The sequence below is a fragment of the Podarcis gaigeae genome, assembly GCF_964106915.1.
Source record: "Podarcis gaigeae genome assembly, chromosome: 10".
NCBI classification, from domain to species: Eukaryota; Metazoa; Chordata; class Lepidosauria; order Squamata; family Lacertidae; genus Podarcis; species Podarcis gaigeae.
In genome coordinates, this window is record NC_139686.1 from 71,894,066 (window position 1) to 71,918,080 (window position 24,015).

The 24,015-nt window shown below is 42.2% G+C and overlaps 1 protein-coding gene across 1 annotated transcript in view; it reads right to left on the minus strand.

The window, feature by feature from the left end:
* Positions 1-24,015, minus strand: part of LOC310825834 (cadherin-related family member 4-like) — a gene marked incomplete at its 5' end in the record, with an annotated part of 62,224 nt that overhangs the window by 19,422 nt on the left and 18,787 nt on the right. Inside the window, 6 exons of the mRNA XM_083699653.1 lie at positions 5,399-5,544; positions 6,801-7,016; positions 10,642-10,747; positions 11,733-11,883; positions 13,899-14,079; positions 16,243-16,388. Coding sequence (XP_083555779.1) covers positions 5,399-5,544; positions 6,801-7,016; positions 10,642-10,747; positions 11,733-11,883; positions 13,899-14,079; positions 16,243-16,388 — 946 coding nt within the window. The remainder of the gene's footprint in view (positions 1-5,398; positions 5,545-6,800; positions 7,017-10,641; positions 10,748-11,732; positions 11,884-13,898; positions 14,080-16,242; positions 16,389-24,015) is intronic.

Consider the following 24,015-nt stretch of genomic DNA (forward strand, 5'->3'; position numbering starts at 1 on the left):
TAAATTGGCTTAACTTCTAGCAACTCCACTGCAGTCCAGGAGTCTCAGACTATTGAACATGCTTTGAAGGCTGATCTGCAGAGAAAGATCGAGATAAGATTTTTGCATCTGAGAGGCATCTTCATTGTGCAAGTGAGCAGGATGATATCATTTTTCTTCTCAACAATTATTGTTTTCCTTCTTAAAATCTAATCAGCACTTTTCTTTTTAGAAAACAATTCCTCTTCCTATTACATTTAACTACGTTTAGTGAAGAAGGCAAAGGTGTTGTTGTCATGACGTAATCCCAAACATGAGAGTTCCTGGATTTCTTCTATAATTACCCGGTTTCCAACCTATAAATGCCTTTGTGTTGATTAATGGCATCTGTTTACACAGATAGTTAAATAATTTATGTGCCCTGCACCTTATCTTTAAGCAGAACAACACTTTGAGCATCATTTTAATTGTTCTTTGAGGGTTGTGTGATACATGTGGTTACAATTAATGGAAATACAAACAAAGATAAATGATAGCTACTGTAGCTTTTTCTGAGAGGTCTCTCTTAACTTGATAAGGCTATCAATGACTACAAGCCATCATGGCTCCAGTATTGGAGGCAGTGTGCAGCTGTATGCCAGTTGCCACAAGCAATTTCCCCTAAGATTTTGTATGCTATTTTCACTAATGTGTGCATTTTATTCACACTTTCCCCTAATATACACATTTTTGTACATATGGATTGGAGAACTGCATCACAAAATATGGAGAACTGTGAATTTCGAAGGATTATCATGTTTCAGTTTCCATAGTGGTTTGAGAGGTGTGAATTAGCTATTTACTCATTAAAATGCAAACAAAATCAAAATTCTCTCCCATCCCTATTTGGGCATGAGGTAGGTTTACTCTGGAAAAAAATGCAATAATCATCAGCCTTCTAAAATCTGAAAGAAAGCCACATTTACAAGGGTGAGTCATTGCAGAGACAGATTAGGAGCGTGCATGTCTTGGATTTTTACTAGCAGGGTTTTGTTATTTAAAGCCATGTTTGGGTATTTGAAAATATTAAAACATAATCTCCAATGGCCACATAATGATAAGTGAATATAAGAAACCTTATTAGGGCCATGGACATTACCCATTGCACTAAGAATCCCATTGATGTGGTCTGTTTCATACTTAACGGCTTCTGCTAGAACATAACAAACGGATCTATGGCTGGAGATTTTCTTCCCCCAGCCATTCCACCCCACAAATACATCCAACCTGTGCCTGAGGCGCTAAGAACATCAATCCCACAGAGACCCTGAGTCAGCATGAGGAACGACGGATGAGTCAGATTCAAAGTCTCACTAGGAATACATCAGGCAATAAACAGTGCTTGTGGGTAACCTGCAAAAACCATTGTGTGACCCCCCCAGTACTGTTAGGCTTACTCCTTCACTGATTAACTATAAACTCGATAGGCTCAAGGAAAACACTACAGCATTAGGAAAACATGGCTGAGGTTGGAGCCTCTAACATTTGGAAGAACTATTGGGTTGGACTTTATGTGCCCTAATACTAAGTTGGCCTCCTAAACAAGACTATATACTTCAGCCTATTATAAGAAAGAAAAGAAAAGAAATTTCTGGTGGCATTCAGCTGAGGGTGCATTCAGATATAGGGATTATTGGGTTAGTTTTCCTGGTTGTGGGTTAGTTTTCCTGGTTGTGGGTTGAGATCCCCAAGCCACCCCAATAACTCAAACATCACACATAATTTTTGTTTAAGGTTTTTTTTGGCATAATTTTGGCCACAACTTTATTTAAATACATAACTGTGAGTGGTTGCTTAGGCATTGGTTCTGATTATCTGCCCCCCTGTCCAGGGACAGAACTGACTTCTGGATTCCAGCAGAAGCCAGTCAGGGAAAACAATATTGGGGGGGGATGAAGCTGGGCACCAGACCCTCACCTCTCCCCCCATGCTCCCAGAGGCTTGCGCAGCTCAAGCCCGATGCCAGGGACTTGGACGAAAGCATGGCAAGTGCCCGGATTCCTTTAATGGAATTCCCTTGCAACACCAGCATTGGAGGGGTAGGCACTTACCCCTCCACCAACCAATTTTTTAAACCAATGCCTAACCACAAACCTTGGGACGCGGGTGACGCTGTGGGTAAAACCTCAGCGCCTAGGATTTGCCGATCTTATGGTCAGCAGTCAAATCGGTCCCAGCTCCTGCCCACCTAGCAGTTCGAAAGCACTCTTAATTGCAAGTAGATAAATAGGTACCGCTTTCTAGCAGCTTCGTCACGCTGGCCACGTGACCCGGAAGTGTCTCCAGGCAGTGCTGGCCCCCGGTCTCTTAAGTTAGATGGGCACACAACCCTAGAGTCGGACACGACTGGCCCGTACGGGCAGGGGTACCTTTACCTTTTAACCGCAAACCTTACAAGTTGTTATGATTTGCTACACAGTAGGCAAAAACCAAATGGCTCCAGCCAAATGGACAAAATTCCTACCAGGCCCCTGCCCCAAAAGCAGGTGACCCCATGACAGGCATAGCAAGGTCAAGGGCAAAATCCCCAGTTCAGGGAGGGTGGGCAGGTGATCAGGTGCACGCAGCAAAAGAGAAAGCCCAAAGCTGTGTGCCCAATATTTAAAACCTTTGAGCCCAACCCACAAATTGGTAACATCAAAATTTCCCCAGAAACACAAGTACCCAATCACAGCCTGTGGCCATCCAAACAGATCTGCCCAGCAACAGTGGGCTGGCCTGCTAGACCCCAGCGCAACACATGCTCTCTATTAAGGAGAACACGCTTTATAAGGCTAGAGCTTCCTTTTGGGTTTCTAATCTTCTTTTTGCATTGCATTATCTCTTGCATTGTTGCATTGTATCTTTTTGATCAATATACTGCCATGCCACACTTTTATTCACACCAGTGGGCATAGGATGCTACATCAGTAGACCTCATTTGACATGTTGCCAGCCTCTGTGTTAATGTGTTTTTCTGTTCCCCCAGGTGGGAAAGAACTGACTGGTGGAATACCACCCCAAATTTTGCAACACGGCATGATCTATGAAAGCAGTGGGAACATTATACAGCAAAACTCCCATGGTTTGCTGAGTTCGCAAGGTTGCAAACAGATTTTTGCCTAAGATCCAGGACAAAGCGAAGCCTTTCAGAAATCCCGGTAATGTCCAGGGAAATCCAGACATATGGCAGTCCTAACGATGCCACAGACATCAAAATCAGCAATAAGATTCAGTGCATGGATCCACAACTCATGCCACACATTTGTTCATAGTCAGTGATTTCACTGAAATCGCTGCTGGTTTACATATGAATAAGTGGATTTGATTGCAATACTATGACATTGAAATTGTTGAAATTTTTTTGATGTCCAGATTTTAAAGATGGGAACAACATGATGGTGAAGGAGGTTCTACTTTGTGCATCTGTATCTTTTTCTGCCAGTGTGTACAAGTGTGCAAGAGATCTTTGTTATAAAAGGTAGAATTCAAGCTTCATTCAAGTGACTGCAGTGACCTCAGCTAGCATCAGTTACTGTTCTCAGTTTTAGCCCTTAAATGTACATATGAAATGCAGCAGAGATAACTGTCTCAGGGGGCTGTTACAACCCACATGAAGTCATGCACTTTATATGAAATTCCTATCATGTAAGATGTATTTGGATCAAGTTCACTAAGAAACATCTCTTTGTTTTAAGAAAGATGAATCTATTACTTGAAACTAAAGACTAAGAGAATGAGCAAATTACTAGGGTAGAAAATTGACACTGGAACACACTGTGGCATAATTAAGGATCCCATTTTATTGTAGGGAATTATTGATATATAAATGTATTTCTGTGCCACATTATAAAATATCAAGACAACGTTCACTATGAAATATAAAACACTATTTCAAGGTGTGTTTTTTTTAAAAAAATATACAGATAATCATTAAAGTGACTGGTTAATCAGGAATTAAATGGCTGAAAAGCCTGTCTTTGGGTGGATCTACACGCAGGAAAACCCCCCGCTATAAATAAGTCAGAAATTAAATCATTGTAATAAAAGAAAAAAACGCTATGTGACAATCACATAGAAAATGTTTTTGCTGTCTGGCACCATCTGGTGTTGTGTGTTTATAATGCATTCAGAACATTGTGTGTGTGTTTTTACTAATGTAGCTGAGTCCTTTAAGAGATGCCTGAAATTCGCAAGTGAGAATGTCTGCTGATTCTTTGCTGGAAGAGTGTTCCCCAGCATGTAATCTAAATGTCCAACTCATTTTTCTGTTCTCACCTAATTGCATATAATAATCCTTAAGGAATATAATGAAGAATGAACAAACAAGCAAATAAATGAAAAGAGGAGCTGAAGTTATTTGGTACAGGGGTGTTGCTTCAATTTTTCATGTAATCAATTAAATCTAATTTGTGCCTTGTGTCTCTGCATAATACTTGGTTATAACTTTTAGGCAAATGGCTACTTCAGCTGTCAGTTTAGAGTGAGCTGGGCTCCACATCCTCCTCTGACACTGATTTATATTGAGCCATTAACTTCAAATAAGGCGAAAGCTGACTTTAAGCAGACTGATCGTGTGAGCTTAAAAGCAAATCCTTTAACAATGCCATAATTTCCCCTAATGAATATTTCTTGTCTCTAAAATTCTGCTTTCTGTTAAAGGAACAAAGCACACACACCCCAAAGCCTCTGCTGGGTCACTGATGTAGTTTGACACAATAAATTGCCAGTCCCCAATTCCCATATTGTATAATGCAAAAGGAGACATGGTTATTGTCTGTTAAATAAACATTGTAAAATAAATACCCTGCCATATTGCTCACTCGTGCTACAATGTCATCACTGTGTCGGATTCAACATAAGTACAATAATGCATTTTCTTAATAGTAGCTTTATATGGGACATGCAGAAATGGCTGCTGTTTTCTGTTATAGGGAGAAATGGCATCAGGCGTGCAAAGATAGGCCTTTAAGGGCTAACAGTCACAATAATTAAACTGAAATATTACATCCAGAGGTGATGTATCTCTATGTATGAGATGCTGAGGACCAATTAAGAGAGGGGTAGCCATTGCTCTCGTACTGTGAGTTTCCTAGAGGCTATTTATTTACTGTATTTTTAGGTCACCCTTCAGCAATGCTGTCAGAATGGCTTATAATAAAATAAGAAAACCCACAATTTGAAAACAATCATCATTAAAACTGGGGGATAACTAGCATCATATAGCCAACATGCTTACATCTAATTAATGCATGAAGGGATTAATAGAGTAAGCTGTCGTCTTCCCATCACCTTGGAACTAGGTAATCAAGCCTTTGGTCTCTGTCTACCTGATGAACTTTACAACAGATACATATAAAATCAAATGCTCCAAACTTCCCATAACAAACCCTTTACTTACCAGAATGTAGACTGTGACCATAGCAATGCTGGATCTCTGCCGGACAGGGTCTGGTTCAATATCATTGTCCAGGTCAATAGCTTTCACCCAGAGAAAATACTGAGACTCACTTTCTCTATCAAGCATGTTCAAAACTTTTATAATGCCTGGCATGGACACACACACCATTAAATCATTTTAAAAAAATACATTTCTATTTTTTTGAGCAGAGAAATACATTAATCAACCTTAGTGTACCAATAACAGGATCCTTTAAAACTTTGTTTTGTGAGAACAAAAGAGATGGTGCTTGAAAGCTGCTTGAACAGCATCCTCAAATCTCAGTGGATTTTGCATAAGCTCACATATAGAAGATGCAAAGTCTTGTACTAATGTAAATTTTCATGAAGGCCTTTCTGATGAGGGGTGAGGGGGCTGGCAGGGCAAAGAGCAGAAGGGGGGGCCTATGCGGCACTGGATCCTTCACCACATTTTAGGCAAGAGCATGGCAGGATTCCGCATCTTACTAAAGCAATGGGATGGCAAATCTCATTGACTGTGGTCAGAGAGGAGGAATCTGTGGCTTTTCAGCTCCCATCAGCCCATGGTTAACAATCAAGGGGTGTGGGAGATGTAGTCCAACCACATCTGGAAAGCCACAGGTTCCCCATCTCTTCCCTAGGTAGCGCAAGAAAATCTTGGATCAGATAAAATGGTGTTACAGCATGATAAACATTACAGAACAGCACACATGACAGATTTATTTTCACCCTGCCTTTTCAAGGTGGCTTAATGATGAAAACAAGAATCACTAAAAATGAAGAAAAAAATCATTAAAATATGAAACCTCAATAGAATTAAAACTAATATATAAAATCTATTTAAAACATACAAAGAATGCCAATAAAAATAGCATGGCACCAGCCCCACATAGAGCACATTACAGTAATCCAAACATGATGTAACTGAGCCGTGTGTCACTTGGCCAAATTGGGCATCTCAAGGAATGGGCGCAGCTGGTGCACTAGCTTTAACTGTGCAAATGCCAACAGCAAAGACCTGGGCATCCAGGATCAGGGCTGAGTCCAGGAGCCCAAACTGCAAAGCTGTGTCTTCAGGGGGAGTGTTACTCCATCCAGCACAGGCTGAATCCCTATTCCCTGTTATGGCTTCTGACTGACCAAGAGCACCTCTGTCTTGTCTGGATTAAGTTTCAATTTGTTGACCCTTATCTGGTCCATGACTGATGACAGAGACCAGTTTAGAACCAAGACCACTTTAGTAAGGTCCAGGATTGAATCTTGCCTAAAACCATGTTCTTTTCTTAACTCCAGTAAAATGCTGGATGAAAGCTAAGGCAAATTTTCTTCCTGTGGCATTCATTCCTCTTGAGCAGAGAAGCCTTTAAAAGAATTGGCAGTACCTGTATCTGGTTCTATATAAAATTTAGGAGGATGTCCTGCACCATCGCCAACGAGTGTGTACTTCAAATTATTGAATGGCCAGTCTTCATCTGTAAAGGCGACTCTTCCAACCACAGTGCCAATGCTGCTGTTTTCAAGCACGTGGAATATATTTGTGCCAGTATGAGGATCTATTTCATTAGTACGGGTTACTTTCACAATAACCCTAATTGTGCCTGAAAGGGGGTTTAAAAAAAGAAGATGAGCAATAAACAAGTTTCAAAGAATGTTGCTGGAGAACTTTGCCTCATAGATTGTCGGCAGTGTATTGCTATAGGATTATGATCTGACTGCCATGAAGGTGCCTAGGCTTGGGCAGAAAAGGGCTACTGGAATCAGAAGGATTAAAATTCAGCAGCCAGGTGTGTCAGCTAGGTCTTGCCTACCTAATGGGCCAGAGTGGCTGCTGAATGATTCCCCAAATCAGCTGGATCTTCCTTGAGGGCTTCAAAAGGGGTAGGTGGTATACCTCCCTTCTCTTTTCCCATCTCCCATCTCGGTCCCTCTGCCCAGTCAACAGGTGAACAATAGAAGTTGCAGTTTTGCTGTGGACATCTAATCCTGCCAAGGCCTGTTAGTGGCCCTGGCTGGCATCTTTAAAAAAACACCATGAAAAGCCTTCAGTGGTGATTGCACGGCTTAGTAGTCAGAGGGCTTATTTATACAGTCTTTGCACTTGTCGTTCTAGCTGTGAGCTCTCCCCCTCCTTTTATGTCCCTAGAACACAGACCCTTCTGTTTGTTAGAGCTACTGCAAATGAAGAATCCCTGATCTGGACCTTGTGCAAAATAGAAATGAATTTGCTCTCCACCACAAGAATGAGTTTCAAAGCTTCACTGCAAAACAGTCTTAACATATTTACAAATAAACATCACAAAATACAAAATAACACATTGCTCTTAAACAAGCAAGTAATGTGGTCCACTCTTCTTTATAGCCCTTCGTGCAAACCACAAAGCCTCAGTAGGTAGTCCTTCTATGAAATTCCCAAAGTGACTGAGATTCCCATCCCTGTTGGATGTTCCCTTAGTGCTGGTGTGGGGAGAAGAGTACAGGGGTTCCTCTGATTGTGCTAATATGGGGAGGGGCATAAAGGCTCTCCATTGAGAGTGGAGAGGTGACTGAATTAGAACAAACATTTAATCATCTATGTTCCCATCACCAGAAATATTTGTTTTCATACTAGTGATAGAATAATGAGAATTACACTCTGATTGAGATTGCATTTTTCTGGTAACAAAAAGTGCCAAGAGCTTTCAGTGGGGTATCATATTTTTTATATTCCCTTTTCGGCTAGTATTGCTGCAACACTGAGGTTTTAGGGTGTGCCTGGCATACAGCGATGAAATTGGATCCTATGGTGTTGGAGAAGAGAGCAAGACTTGGATTCATGGGAGGGAAAGAATACGGAAGGAAGACAAGTCTAGTTGATGGAAGATAGTTTAGATGCCTACAAGCTTTCCCCCTTTTCAGTCCTTCTCCAAAAATTCTGATCCCAGAGAAAGCCCCATTTTCAGTCCACAAAACCTTCAACTGCTCTTTTATAAATGCCAGATCAGTGCTTCAAAAACAACTATTATTAAGGGATTTTACTGAATGAGCCAGAATTAAAATGTGGGTGGCAAGAGCTATGCATCTTGTGGGAGGTTGACAGGTAGGGGGAATCTTTTATTTCAGTTTTTAATCACAGTGAATTGTTTTCCCAGGGCACTCCAATCACAGTGATTTGGGAGAAGGATTGAAAACATTTCCTTTTCATGTGGCTTTATGCCTTTCTATGTCAGTGGAGATATTTCTATTGTATCCCCCCAAACCCATGGTGGGTAATCAGAAGCCTGTCTAGCCCCAGATTCCTGGGGTAACAGGGTCCTTGCTGAGAGGGTGATCTTCCCTCACATGAATCTAGATAAATCTAGGTCTTCCACATGCTCAGGACAACTAGATTCCTAGGGTAACAGGGTCTTTGCTGAGAGGGTGATCTTCCCTCACATGAATCTAGATAAATCTAGGTCTTCCACATGCTCAGGACAACTAGATTCCTGGGGTAACAGGGTCCTTGCTGAGAGGGTGATCTTCCCTCACATGAATCTAGATAAATCTAGGTCTTCCACATGCTCAGGACAACTAGATTCCTAGGGTAACAGGGTCTTTGCTGAGAGGGTGATCTTCCCTCACATGAATCTAGATAAATCTAGGTCTTCCACATGCTCAGGACAACTAGATTCCTGGGGTAACAGGGTCCTTGCTGAGAGGGTGATCTTCCCTCACATGAATCTAGATAAATCTAGGTCTTCCACATGCTCAGGACAACTAGATTCCTGGGGTAACAGGGTCCTTGCTGAGAGGGTGATCTTCCCTCACATGAATCTAGATAAATCTAGGTCCTCCACATGCTCAGGACAACTAGATTCCTGGGGTAACAGGGTCCTTGCTGAGAGGGTGATCTTCCCTCACATGAATCTAGATAAATCTAGGTCCTCCACATGCTCAGGACAACTAGATTCCTGGGGTAACAGGGTCCTTGCTGAGAGGGTGATCTTCCCTCACATGAATCTAGATAAATCTAGGTCTTCCACATGCTCAGGACAACTAGATTCCTGGGGTAACAGGGTCCTTGCTGAGAGGGTGATCTTCCCTCACATGAATCTAGATAAATCTAGGTCTTCCACATGCTCAAGACAACTAGATTCCGGGGTAACAGGGTCCTTGCTGAGAGGGTGATCTTCCCTCACATGAATCTAGATAAATCTAGGTCTTCCACATGCTCAAGACAACTAGATTCCGGGGTAACAGGGTCCTTGCTGAGAGGGTGATCTTCCCTCACATGAATCTAGATAAATCTAGGTCTTCCACATGCTCAGGACAACTAGATTCCTGGGGTAACAGGGTCCTTGCTGAGAGGGTGATCTTCCCTCACATGAATCTAGATAAATCTAGGTCTTCCACATGCTCAGGACAACTAGATTCCTGGGGTAACAGGGTCCTTGCTGAGAGGGTGATCTTCCCTCACATGAATCTAGATAAATCTAGGTCTTCCACATGCTCAGGACAACTAGATACCTGGGGTAACAGGGTCTTTGCTGAGAGGGTGATCTTCCCTCACATGAATCTAGATAAATCTAGGTCTTCCACATGCTCAGGACAACTAGATTTCTGGGGTAACAGGGTCCTTGCTGAGAGGGTGATCTTCCCTCACATGAATCTAGATAAATCTAGGTCTTCCACATGCTCAGGACAACTAGATACCTGGGGTAACAGGGTCCTTGCTGAGAGGGTGATCTTCCCTCACATGAATCTAGATAAATCTAGGTCTTCCACATGCTCAGGACAACTAGATTCCTGGGGTAACAGGGTCCTTGCTGAGAGGGTGATCTTCCCTCACATGAATCTAGATAAATCTAGGTCTTCCACATGCTCAGGACAACTAGATACCTGGGGTAACAGGGTCTTTGCTGAGAGGGTGATCTTCCCTCACATGAATCTAGATAAATCTAGGTCTTCCACATGCTCAGGACAACTAGATACCTGGGGTAACAGGGTCTTTGCTGAGAGGGTGATCTTCCCTCACATGAATCTAGATAAATCTAGGTCTTCCACATGCTCAGGACAACTAGATTCCTGGGGTAACAGGGTCTTTGCTGAGAGGGTGATCTTCCCTCACATGAATCTAGATAAATCTAGGTCTTCCACATGCTCAGGACAACTAGATTCCTGGGGTAACAGGGTCCTTGCTGAGAGGGTGATCTTCCCTCACATGAATCTAGATAAATCTAGGTCCTCCACATGTTCAGGACAACTTACTTGTTTGTGGTGGCTCACCACCATCAGAAACTTGGATCATCAGTATATGCTTGAACTGCATTGCGGCAAACAGATCAGAATCACAGTTTAGGTGCTGAGGACCAACCTATAGGGAAATGATTTTTTAAAAAATACCTTTTTAATGAAACATTAATTCATTTGTGAATTACTGGGAAGGAATTTTATATATCAATTGTACACAGCTTTTGCTATTGGGCGAACTGAGCCCAAGCTAACAAAATGAATTTCAATAGAGAGAAATGTAAAGTTCTAAATTACGCAGCTGTACAAATATAAAATGGGGAACCCCTGGCTTGCCAGTAGTACGTGTGAAAAAGATCTAGGGGTCTTAGTAGACCACAAGCTTAACATGAATCAAGAGTGTGATGCAGCAGCAAAAAAAGTTAATGCTATTCTAGGCTGCAGGGGGTTGGACTTGATGGTCCCTTCCAACTCTACAATTCTATGATCTATGATCATTAAAATTGCTACAACAGGCAGAAAAAAACCATTAATTGGTATACCAAGAACTACAGCAATTTTTAAGTGGTGCATGAGAAAAACCAGCTTAAGAACAACGAGACTAGAATAAATACAAGTTGGGATATTGTGGTTTTCCTGCTTTGTCATTTGATGACTGCAGCAGCAAATGAGATCCACATAAGTGAAAAACTCATTACAGATCTAACACCATAGATGACAGCATCATGTCACCTCCAACCACTTACATTCCCCCCCCCCCCCATGGAGATAGTTCACACATTCAATTTCCAAGTGTTATATAATAAAATGACAAGTGACCAAACTATGTAGATGCATATCTGGGTCAGATGTTTTGGTGTTGATTTTCAAGAGCTGTTCAGCGCAGAATTACTGTCCCAAACAACACCACCGTGATCTCTTACTTCTGCATAGTCAAGCACCTACCCTTCTGTATTAATATCTATGTCAACACAAATTCTCTTTCAATTAACAATTGTAATTAACAATCAGACTGGAGTTATATTTCAAAAATGTGCATAGTTAAAAGCTACAATCTAGTTGGCTAACACACACTTGTGCACAGTAAAGTGTTTTGTGATAGTACATACTTTGATTTCATTGTCAGCTAGCGTGAAAAAATTATTGGAGTAATCATCCAGTGTGAAGGTGAGAACATTGTCGGGAGGTGTTCCATCTCTATCTCCACACTCTAAGGTGCACAAGGGAGTCCCAATAGCAATTGTTTCAGGCACTTCAATGCTATAAATGAGAAAATCCATAGAGAACATGCATGTAACTCTAATTGACATAACTATGATAAAAACAGGACATCATGCACAGAGGCATAAGAAGGTCAGGTGGTACCCGGTGCGGAAAATTTCTTGTCACCCCCCCCCCACATTTATTTATTTATTTATTGCCTGAAAAAATGGCTTAACATTATTTCATATTTTCTTACAAAGGAATGTGGATTCTGGGCCTCTGATAACAAGTAGGCAACTATGGACAGGTACTTAAATCTACAGGATGGATTGTATTTTGGCTTGTTATTTTATTTATATTTGTTGTTTATTTATTTCATAAAATTTATTTTTAAAAACCTGCAAAGTGGTTTACCAAAACAAAACAAAACAAAAAACCACAGCAGTAAAATCATGAAAAATCGGCTGTGTGCAGGGGGCGGGGCGAAGGCAAGGCAAGGCCGAATCTACTCAGCCTTGTCTCATTTTCTTCACATAGGCCGACTTTCCAGGACCCAGGAAGCCCAGCGGAGGGTAGGGCAGTAGGGCGGTTCATAAAGAACTTTTTAAAAAAAATGCCTGTTTGAAAGGTCTTATCTTACTAAACTAGATATTATATAGCTATATCGGAAACTTCATGCATATCAGTTAATATATTGACCCTGCTCCACTGAATTGAAATTTCAGCCTTCACCACATCGGAAAACGGCCAAGTAAACAGCTATTTTCATGGATGAGGGTCAAGATATTAACTGATATGCATGGAATTTCATATATAGCTATATAATCCCTAGTGTAGTAAGATAAGACTTTCGGAGCAGACATTTTAAAAAAATATAAAAAATGAACCACCCTAGTAGGGCAGTAATTGTTCCTTGATAATTTGTCACCCCCCTCCATGATGGCACCTGGGGCGGACCACCACCCCCTTTCCTACGCCCCTGATCATGCTTTTTTGGGTGTGTGTGTGAACATCCTACATTCAGAACTTTGGCTTCACTGAATACTCTTGGACTTGCTTTGATATTTGGGTTTTGCAGTGTCAACTAGTAGCCAATACTGCTTCCCCAAATGCCATGCTTGAAATTGGTTTGTAAGTGCCAGACAACACATTCAGATTGAAGAGGTTGAACATTTACATAAACCATTTTTTTTCCTGTGGCACCTTTTCTCCTTGGATTGTTCCTGCTTCCTCCTGTAAAGTTTCAGGGATTTTAAACCCGGATGTCTGCTCCCCACACCACTCTGGAAGCATGCATGTAGGAGCTTTAACCTGATTCCTTGAGTACTACACTAGTGCAGATGGTCGAAGGTAGTACTTCAGTGTGCAATCTACCAGAGATCAGGTCACGTAATGGATCCAGAAAAACACATCTGGCCTTATAATTCTGTTGGCTCCGGCTAAGATCTTTATTCTGGGGAGAAACAGCTTGATCTGCTTATAGACTTACTCCATTATTGATTCCTTAATGTACCACCCGACTTGCTTGCTTGTTTGCTTCCTTGATTTCCCATTGCGCCTTCTGGTCTGCCTCCTTGCTGAATCATTTGGCTGTTTCCCTCTACTTGGAAATCTCCCTTCTGGGTTAATCAACAAGGGTGATTACACTAACCGGACCTCCATGGTGAACTGGATGTCACAGCATTGCATGGCCAGGTCAGGCTGCATGCTGATGTCATGGGGGGGGGGGAGGAACATTTGAGAGTAATCAAAATGAGCAAACATTTTAAACTTGGCATTTGTGGAGGGTGTCACATTTTTTTTCTGTGCAGCTGAAAATGTACATGGGGAAAAAATGACCTCAGCCATGTTCGCAACACCCAGATAAGTCAGAACTGAACAGATATGATAGGGTTGCCATATTTCAAACAATGAAAATCCATGTTGAGATTATTTTGGCAAAGTTGTTGAGTTTTTGTGGAAATACGGCACTGCCGATATTTACAGACATATGGCAACCCTTACAATTAAAATTGAGCACTTTTTTTCTACTACTGAAAACAACGACTATAGAAAGTACTTCAGACACTTACATGTAAAGGTCTTGGGTGCAAAATGGAGAATTATCATTTACATCCTGCAGTGTGATAATCAGCAGAACAGTGGAAGAATGCAACCTATCATTGTCAAAAGCTCTGATTTCCAATGCCGTTTTATGGGGGAAACTGAGATCTTCATAGTCCAAACGATAGGTGGTTGTAATTTCACCAGTATCTAGGTACCAAAATATATATATATTGGGGGTAGGGGAGAGAATGCCTTGATTGACACTGCAAAACATTTTAAAGTAATGGAAGCAGAAGCAAGATATAAGAAACCAGTTTAGAATGATAATAGAACATATTAGGTATAAGCAAAGGTATAAGCTTCCTCTATAGGTGGATAACTTTATTTTATAGGAATTGTGTTTATATCAGATTGGATTCAAGTCCCATTGATCTGCTTATTTATAATAATAATAATAATAATTTATTATTTATACCCCGCCCATCTGGCTGGGCCTCCCCAGCCACTCTGGGCGGCTTCCATAGAAACCAAAAATACAGTAAAATCACACGTTAAAAACTTCCCTGAACAGGGCAGCCTTAAGATGTCTTCTGGATGTCAGGTAGTTGTTTATCGCTTTGACATCTGCTGGAAGGACGTTCCACAGGGCGGGCGCCACTACCGAGAAGGCCCTCTGCCTGGTTCCCTGTAGCTTTGCTTCTCGCAATGAGGGAACCGCCAGAAGGCCCTCGGCGCTGGACCTCAGCGTCCAGGCAGAATGATGGGGGTGGAGATGCTCCTTCAGGTATACTGGACCGAGGCCGTTTAGGGCTTTAAAGGTCAGCACCAACACTTTGAATTGTGCTCGGAAATGTACTGGGAGCCAATGTAGGTCTTTCAAGACCGGTGTTATATGGTCTCGGCAGCCGCCCCCAGTCACCAGTCTAGCTGCCGCATTCTGGATTAGTTGTAGTTTCCAAGTCACCTTCAAAGGTAGCCCCATGTAGAGTGCATTGCAGTAGTCCAAGTAGTCCAAGTACTATTTGAGCTAGGCATGCTGATAGCATTACTACACTGCTATCAATTAGGTATAAATAGGCCTAAAAGATGAGCATGAGTCAAATATGCATAATTGCCTTTCAGGTCACAAAGCGGTTTAGATTAAGTTTTAAATACATAAAAATATCAGTTTCAACATAATCATTAATTTTACATCAAAAGCAGCTAAACACATTGTAGCATATTAATCAGTCAGTTGATTGTATTTTATAGTTTGCATTAGTATTATATTATAAATAACATAGTTTATTATCATCTCCAAATAGTCTCTCAACATCTATTGAGAATGTCCTCTCATAGTATTAAATTAAATACTACAGACCTTTGATGTTTATATTCTTATCGCCTCTAATGTCCACCATCTAATCCTCCATGCTTAAAATTTCCAGAATTCATGATTAAGGGAACCAAATCTTTGCAGTAAGAAATTGACAATGAAATCCTTTCCACCATATTTGAGTCTATGGGCAGGTGCGTGGAAAGGGGAGCGTTGTCCGCCCTGGGTGTCATTCTTGAGGGGGGTGACATATTGGCACACCGCCTGGGCCTGCAGAGCGCCCAAGCCATGTGTCTTTCCTGGGAGTGATGCGGTGACTTAGAGCCCTGTGCTGTCCGAAATGGCAGCGTGGGGCCTGCTTCTGCCAGGCGGACTCTGTGCGTGGATTGCCGTGCCGCCCCCATGTGTGGATCACCCCGCCCCCATGGGCAGATCGCCCCGCCCCACTGCTCCAGGTGCTGGAGCAGCTAGCTACGCCCCTGTCTATGGGGAAAGGCTGAAAGTGAGTGCTGGAGGACAAACATTGTAGGAAAATGTCCCAGGTTAAATCTCTGACATCTCCAGTTCAAAGAATCAGGCATACAGGTTGGGAGACACCTCTGCCCTAGACTCTGCAGAGCTGCTCCTGGTCAGAATGGAGAACTTTGGGCAAGATGGGCCAATAATGTCACTTTTCTTAAAATATAAGGCAGCCAGTTGGGCAGGATAGGCCAATATTCTCACTTTTAAAAATATCTAAGGTAGCTTCCTGTATTCTTCCCACCCTCTTTCAGGACACTGGAGCCTTTTGTTGAATACTTCAAAGTTAAATGAAACCAGCCATTTTTGGTGGCCGTCCAATGAGACATGATAAAACTCCTGGTTGTGTTGCTTGCTTGGTATGCAAGGTGGAGGGTGGGCCTAGCACCATGTAGTGATGCTGTAGTCTATTTGGCTTAGTGTACCACAGGTTGGGTTGGGCTCGGCTGGTTGAGTGGATGCATTCTGCTGTTCTTCATAACTTAGATTTGGAAGCATTTTTCCCAGTTTTGAAATGTTTGATGATCCTACCTTACCAGAATCAATAGTAAAACCTCTGTAACTGCCCACAAATTCATAGTAGACTCTGTCCCCTATATCTCTGTCCACTGCAACCAGTCTTGCCACCGATGTCCCAAAAGGCAGATCTTCCAAAATAGTAATATGAATTACAGATGAATTCCTGTGGGAAAATGAAAGACTGCTTCAAGCTTTGACCCAAATCATCAAGTTGTTTAAAATATGCACAATACGTAGAGGTGGCCAATGACAGCAACACTACTGCCGCTTAGCTCAATGGGGCTGGTGAAGTCAAGGCTGCTGAGGTGCACCAATGGGAATGCCAGATTGGTGGAAGTGATCCTGCTGGGACAACCATGTGGCCCTGAGCTTGCCACTGCCTCACTTTACTGCAGCCCCATCAAGGTGCACAGCAGTGGCACAGATGCTGGAAAGGCAGCCATGCCTCATTATGTACCACTACCACATATAATGCAGAAACATGTACAATATACCATGCTGTTTTTGAGGCATGCAGTAGAGTTGCACAGTCCATAGAAGCTTTCAAATGGGGTGACCTTTGACCATCGTTTTCTCTTAGCCTAACCTTCCTCTTAGACTACCGACCTTAGTCTAGCCTAAAGTGACTGTTATGAGGATAAAAGGCAGGCTCATGTATTGTATGTCGCTCCTTAGAGCACGAGTTGCTAGCATGGTCCTCATGGGTGCCCATGAAACCTGGTGCCCACAGGGTCCTAGGATTGAAAGAAGCCTTCTCTTAGCCAGTGTGGTTTTTCCCAAGCTTGATTGCCATACAGAGGGTTTTTTTGGTGGGGGTGTTACAGCTGTGACTTCTCTACAGGACACCCCCACACACACACACATTGGGTTTAAAAAGATTATCCCCTTGGTTCCCAGCTGAGACCTTCCTCACCACATTTGGCTCAAATGAAGCCTTCCATGATAGCCAACAGAAGGGGTAATTGGGGGGTGGGCAGTCAACTGGAGAGCTGTGACCCCATCCAAAAAGAAAGAAATAGCTGGCCCTCCATTGTAATCAGGCTTGAAAATGGCTTTGTGTTGGCTCCAAGCCATATTGGTGGGTAGGAAGGGGGCGTGGAGTGATCACTGTGCCCCTGGGGGAGGGAAGGTTAACTCTTGCCTCCTCAGCTGCACTTTCCAAGTCTAATTGCTTGTGGGGAGAATGAGTGTGTGGTGTTCATGGTGCCTGCAGCAGTTCCTATTGTTCATAAATGGTCCCATGAGTCCAGAAGGTTTTCCAGTGCCTGCCTGGGCAGAATGAAAATGCAATGCAATGTAGAAAAAACTCAAGGGCCTCATTTGGCCCCCGTTCTATTTGACCTCCAGGGCTCTTAGCAGGCCATACCTGCTCTCTCCCTTTGCCATCTCTACTCTGCAGCTTCCTTGGGCATTTCTTGCTGCCTAGATTGTGTCCTTGAACTGCAATGATGCTTCTTGCTTGCCAAGATGGAGAGGACCTGTTTGTGTGCAAAGCTGGAATGTAGCCTACTGAACCAAGGTATGTGCCATATCTATTGATCCACCCAATGCTTTTTTCTGGGGGTATGCAGGGGTACGCATACCCCTAAACATTTTGTGAATATAACAGGAAAAGAAACTAAAAAAATTTAAAAAATAGTTTCTTCTCTAGCACAGTGAACCGTCAGTTCTTTCGCCACCCCCAATGGCGGCCTCATTTCCTTTCCCAGTGTTTCCTGAGTCTCAGATGGAAGTGAGCATTTAATGTGTGAAGCAGTGTGGAATGTGGATGAGTGGTGTTTTACTGATGAAACCTCATGCCAATGTGTAACTTACTGTGAGCTGTCAGTTGTGTAACATGAGGTAATGCATGTTCTTTGTACTTTGTATTTATTTCCCCCGATTTGAACTACAAAATGGTGATTTTCTTGAATCAAAATGAAAGTACCCCTAAACATTTTTTAAAGAAAAAAAAGCACTGGATCCACCCACGTTTGCCTTTGGCTCTGCTCTCCATTGGTATGTAGTTCCAAAAGGTTTCTCACAAATCCCTATTCTAGAACATACTGCAATCTGTATAACACCTTTCATCAATCCATAAGGAAGTCTGAAATCTGACCTTATTGTATTTTGGTCATGGCATGGACTATTAAGGAAGGCAGTCATCTAAATATACTTACCTGGATATTATTAATCCAAGGTAACTGAAAACACACCATTCTGATATCAGAACCCCATATTTTCCCAAAAAGAACACTGCATCAAAGAATACATTGTTAAAATAGTGGACGAAAGAATATTGCTTCTGAATGGTCCCTTAACATACGTTTGAGATGACAGTTAATCTATCTTGACATCTCTGTCTAGCTGCGAGCAAAATAAATTCTGTCTTTTTTCACTTTCAGAAGAGAGCTGATATCCAAGATGTCTCCCTTGGCTCTTTTGTTTTGTTTCTAATGCATATTTTATTCATAACCCTCACTCACTTTCTTTTCCTTCAGTGACCCACCGGGATGGTAGATATTTGGAGGGGGATATTGAGGGAACCACACGTTTATTCAAAGGGGCTCTGATGTTCTGGAACGGGGGAAGTACCTCTGTTTTAAACAACTGTGACAATTCTTTTTAAAATACTGGTTATTTAATTATTTTAAAAGCAATCAGCACGTTTGTCGGGGGAGACCTAGGGTTTTTTTGGTGGGGAGTTATTTGTCCTGTCTGCACGCTTCTTATGATGGAGGACCGCTGTAGTCACCCCCAACGACACATTCTCAAGATGGAGAGTGAGGGAACAGCTGCAGTCGCCTGCGGTTCCTGCACAATGTTTGCCATCTTGCCAAAGGTTGCAGGCAGCTTTACCTGCAGCAATTGCATGTTGATTGCCCTCTTAAAAGACAAAGTCCAGCAACTGGAGGAACGTGTAGCTACCCTCCAAAGAATTAGAGAGCTGGAGCTCTTCTTGGAAGCAACAGAGCACACCATCTCCACCAAGGAGGAGACAGGGGACTCCCCTGGGAAGGAGGCTAGTTCACCAACACAGGAGCCAGATATATGGAGAAACGTGACTCAAAGAAGTAGGAAGCCCAGGGTTCGCTCTGATTGTTTAGAAATACACAATCGCTTTGAGGTCCTCTCCCCTAGCATGGAAGACGAAGAGCAGACTCCGTTTGAGGATCTCTCCCTCATTACAGTCGATCAGGTATATGAAGACGAGAAGCAAAGTCAGTCCTCAGGGAACGTGCAGGCGACCTTGGAATGGACAGCTCACGGAAGAACCCCGACCAAACCTAAGAGGAGGCGTGTAGTGGTGACAGGGGATTCCCTACTGAGGGGAACAGAAGCAGTGATCTGTGGGCCTGACAAGATGTCTCGGGAAGTGTGCTGTCTCCCCGGGGCTAAGATCCAAGATGTAACTGAACGACTGCAAGGAATCATAAAACCCACTGACAAATAGCCCTTCCTCTTGGTTCATGTGGGAACCAATGACACTGCAAGCAATAGCCTCCAGAAGATCAAAAGAGACTATGAGGCTCTGGGCAGGAAATTGAAGCAATTAAATGCACAAATTGTCATCTCATCTGTCCTCCCAGTTGAACGACGTGGCCCAGGGAGAGAGAGAAAAATAGTGGAAGTGAACAGCTGGCTTCGCAAATGGTGTAAACAGGAACGGCTTGGATTCTTAGATCACGGACAGCAGTTTCTTGAAGATGGACTTCTGGCAAGCGATGGGCTGCACCTCACAACGGTTGGGCGGAATGTTTTTGCCAAAAATCTCAGAAACCTCATCAGGAGGGCTTTAAACTGACTAATGTGGGGGAGGGAGACAGTGCTCCTGAAGGTAGGAGTCCAAATGTCATAGACCGAATGGAGCAAACAGCACGCAGACCTAGTGATGGGAGGAAAAAATCCTTAAATAAGAGACACGGGGGAATGATTAATGGACTTCAATGTCTGTACACTAATGCGCAAAGCATGGGTAATAAACAAGATGAGCTTGAGCTCTTGGTACAGCAAACTAAATATGACATAATAGGCATCACTGAAACCTGGTGGGATAAGTCCCACGACTGGAATGTAATAATGGAGGGATACAATCTATTTCAGAGAAACAGACCAGACAAGAAAGGAGGAGGAGTGGCGTTATATGTCAGGGATGTGTATACCTGTGAAGAGATCCAAGATTTAGAACCTCAAAGCCAAAGTGAGAGCATTTGGGTCAAAATTAAGGGAGAGAAGAATAACAGGGACCTCATTGTGGGAGTTTACTATAGATCCCCAAGCCAAACGGAGGACATAGATGATGCCTTCCTGGAACAGATGGCCAAGCATGCAAAAGGAAGGGAGATAGTAGTAATGGGGGACTTCAATTACCCGGATATTTGCTGGATGTCAAACTCAGCCAAGAGCATAAGGTCAAACAGATTCCTCACTGGCCTTGCAGACAACTTCATTGTCCAGAAAGTGGGAGAAGCAACAAGAGGAACAGCCATTTTAGATCTGGTCCTAACCAATGTCGATGACCTGATTAGTGGGGTAGAAGTGGAAGGATCATTAGGCGCGAGTGATCATGCTCTTCTGAAGTTTACTATACAGCGGAAAGGATCAGCCAAGCATACTAGGACTCAATTTCTTGACTTTAAGAAAGCCGACTTCATAAAACTTAGGGAAGTGCTGGGTGAGATCCCATGGACAGTAATACTAAAAGGAAAGGGAGTTCATGATGGCTGGGAGTTTGTTAAGAGGGAGATAGTAAAAGCACAACTTCAGGCAATACCAATGAGACGGAAACATGGAAGGTGCCTAAAGAAGCCAGGGTGGCTATCTAAAGATCTCTTAACTGAGTTAAGATTAAAAAAGGATGTGTACAAAAAATGGAAAAGGGGGGAAACCACCAAAGAGGAATTCAAACAAATAACCAGCACGTGTAGACACAAAGTCAGAAAAGTTAAAGCACAGAATGAACTCAGGCTTGCTAGAGAGGTTAAAAGCAACAAAAAAGGCTTTTATGGGTATGTTCGTAGCAAAAGGAAGAACAAAGAAACAGTGGGGTCGCTCAGAGGAGAAGATGGTGAAATGCAAACAGGGGATACAGAAAGGGCTGAACTCCTCAATGCCTTCTTTGCCTCAGTCTTCTCCGATAAAGAAAACAATGCCCGACCTGAAGAATTTGGAGCAAATGGGACCAAACAGGCTTTCTCCCAGGGAGATATATGTCAAGTAATGTGAGAAATATTTTAGACATTCTGGAACTGTTGGAAATGGACATTAACAAAAAGGCAGTTTTGATCTTTGTGGATGCGGAGAAAGCCTTTGACAATATCAATTGGAGTTTTATGATGAAGAATCTCCAGGGAATGGGGGTAGGCCAAAGATTTCAAAATGGTATAGGTGCGATATATGCAGAACAAAAAGCAAAATTAATCGTGAATGGTATGGTGATGGATGATATATCAATAGAAAAGGGTACACGACAGGGATGCCCTATGTCTCCCCTCCTGTTTATATCTGTCCTGGAGGTTTTGTTAAACATGATTAGAATGGACCCGCTGGTTAAAGGTATTCAGGTCGGAGCGAAACATTATAAATTAAGGGCATTTGCAGACGACTTAGTTCTAACATTACAACAGCCAGAGGAGAGTACGAAAAGAGTGTTGGACCTAATTGAGATATTTGGTCAAGTGGCAGGATTCAAATTGAACAGACAAAAAACCAAAGTGTTGGGGAAAAATTTGACACCGGAAGAAAAAGATAGATTTCAAAATGTAACGGGTTTGGAAATTGTTAAAAAAGTTAAATATCTGGGGGTAAACTTAACATCAAAAAATGCTAATTTATTTAAGGACAATTATGAGAAATGTTGGACAGAAGTCAAAAGGGATCTAGATATATGGTCTAGACTGAAACTTTCCTTGTTAGGCCGTATAGCTGTTATCAAAATGAATGTATTGCCGAGAGTGTTATTCTTGTTTCAGACTTTACAAATTCTGGACAAGATGGAGTGTTTCAAGAGGTGGCAAAAAGATATATCTAAATTTGTCTGGCAGGGCAAAAAGCCCAGAATTAAGTTTAAGATCTTAACAGACGCAAAAGATAGAGGGGGGTTTGCCCTGCCGGACTTGAGGCTCTACTATGAGGCAGCAGCTTTCTGCTGGTTAAAACAATGGCTACTTCTTGAGGACACAGACATCTTAGATCTAGAAGGTTATGATAATAACCTCGGCTGGCATGCGTATCTGTGGTATGACAAGGTGAAAGTGCATAAGAGTTTTAAAAACCATATGGTACGGAAGGCATTGTATAATGTCTGGATCAGGTACAAAGATTTAATGGAAAATAAAACCCCCAGATGGTTATCACCAATGGAAGCAAAAGCAGTTAAAAAACTTAACATGGACTCAAATTGGTTAAAATATGATGAAATGCTAGAAAAGGATGGAGAAAAGTTTAAATTAAAGAGCTATGAAAAATTAAAACATAGAGTTAGAGATTGGCTACATTACCACCAAATAAATGAAGTGTTTAAGCTGGACAGGAAAGTAGGATTCCAGAGTGAAAAGTCAAAGCTAGAAACGGAACTGTTAGAACCCAATACAAAAAACTTATCTAGAATGTATAACCTGCTGCTGAAATGGAATGTACAGGATGAAACGGTAAAATCAGCTATGATTAAATGGGCACAAGATGTTGGTCATGACATTATGTTTGCTGACTGGGAACAGTTATGGACCACCGGTTTGAAATTCACAGCATGTACTGCTTTGAAAGAAAATATTATGAAAATGATTTACAGGTGGTACATGACTCCAGTCAAGCTTGCTAAGATCTATCATTTGCCCAATAACAAATGTTGGAAATGTAAGGAAGCTGAAGGAACCTTCTATCACCTTTGGTGGACCTGCCCAAAAATTAAGGCCTACTGGGAAATGATCTATAATGAAATTAAGAAAGTCCTTAAATGGACGTTTTCAAAGAAACCAGAGGCTTTTCTTCTGGGCATGGTGGGCCAATTGGTACCGAAGAAGGATAAGACTTTCTTTATGTATGCTACCACGGCAGCAAGAATTCTTTTAGCAAAGTATTGGAAGATGCAAGAACTACCCACTCTGGAGGAATGGCAGATGAAGGTGATCGAATATATGGGATTGGCAGAGATGACCGGCAGAATCCGCGACCAGAGGAAGGAGGCGGTGGAGGAAGATTGGAGAAAATTTAAAGTATACCTTAAGAACTACTGTAAAATATTGGACGGTTAAGATGTCGAGAGGCTAGAAACAAAGAACTACAGCTGTAAATCGTAAATTAAAGGGGGAAACTTAATGAGAATATATAGAGAAATAGACTGAAGGGTTGCTGACACATTATAAAATAATGATGCAGAGAAGGGGAGGTATGGGGAAGTCATGTTTTATGTATTTGTCTGTGATTTGTTTGTTTTTCCTATACCCTTGTTCCCTGTTTTTTTGTTTTGTAAAAATAATAAAAAATTATTATAAAAAAAAAAAGAGGGAAGAATTTGGAGCAAATGATTCAGCAGAGGAAACACAGCCCAGAATAACTAAGGAGATAGTACAAGAATACTTGGCTAGTTTAGATGTATTCAAGTCTCCAGGGCCAGATGAACTGCATCCAAGAGTATTAAAAGAACTGGCAGATGTGATCTCAGAACCACTGGCACTCATCTTTGAGAATTCCTGGAGAACAGGCGAAGTCCCGGCAGACTGGAGGAGGGCATATGTTGTCCCTATTTTCAAAAAGGGGGAAAGAGAGGACCCAAATAATTACCGCCCAGTCAGTCTGACATCAATACCAGG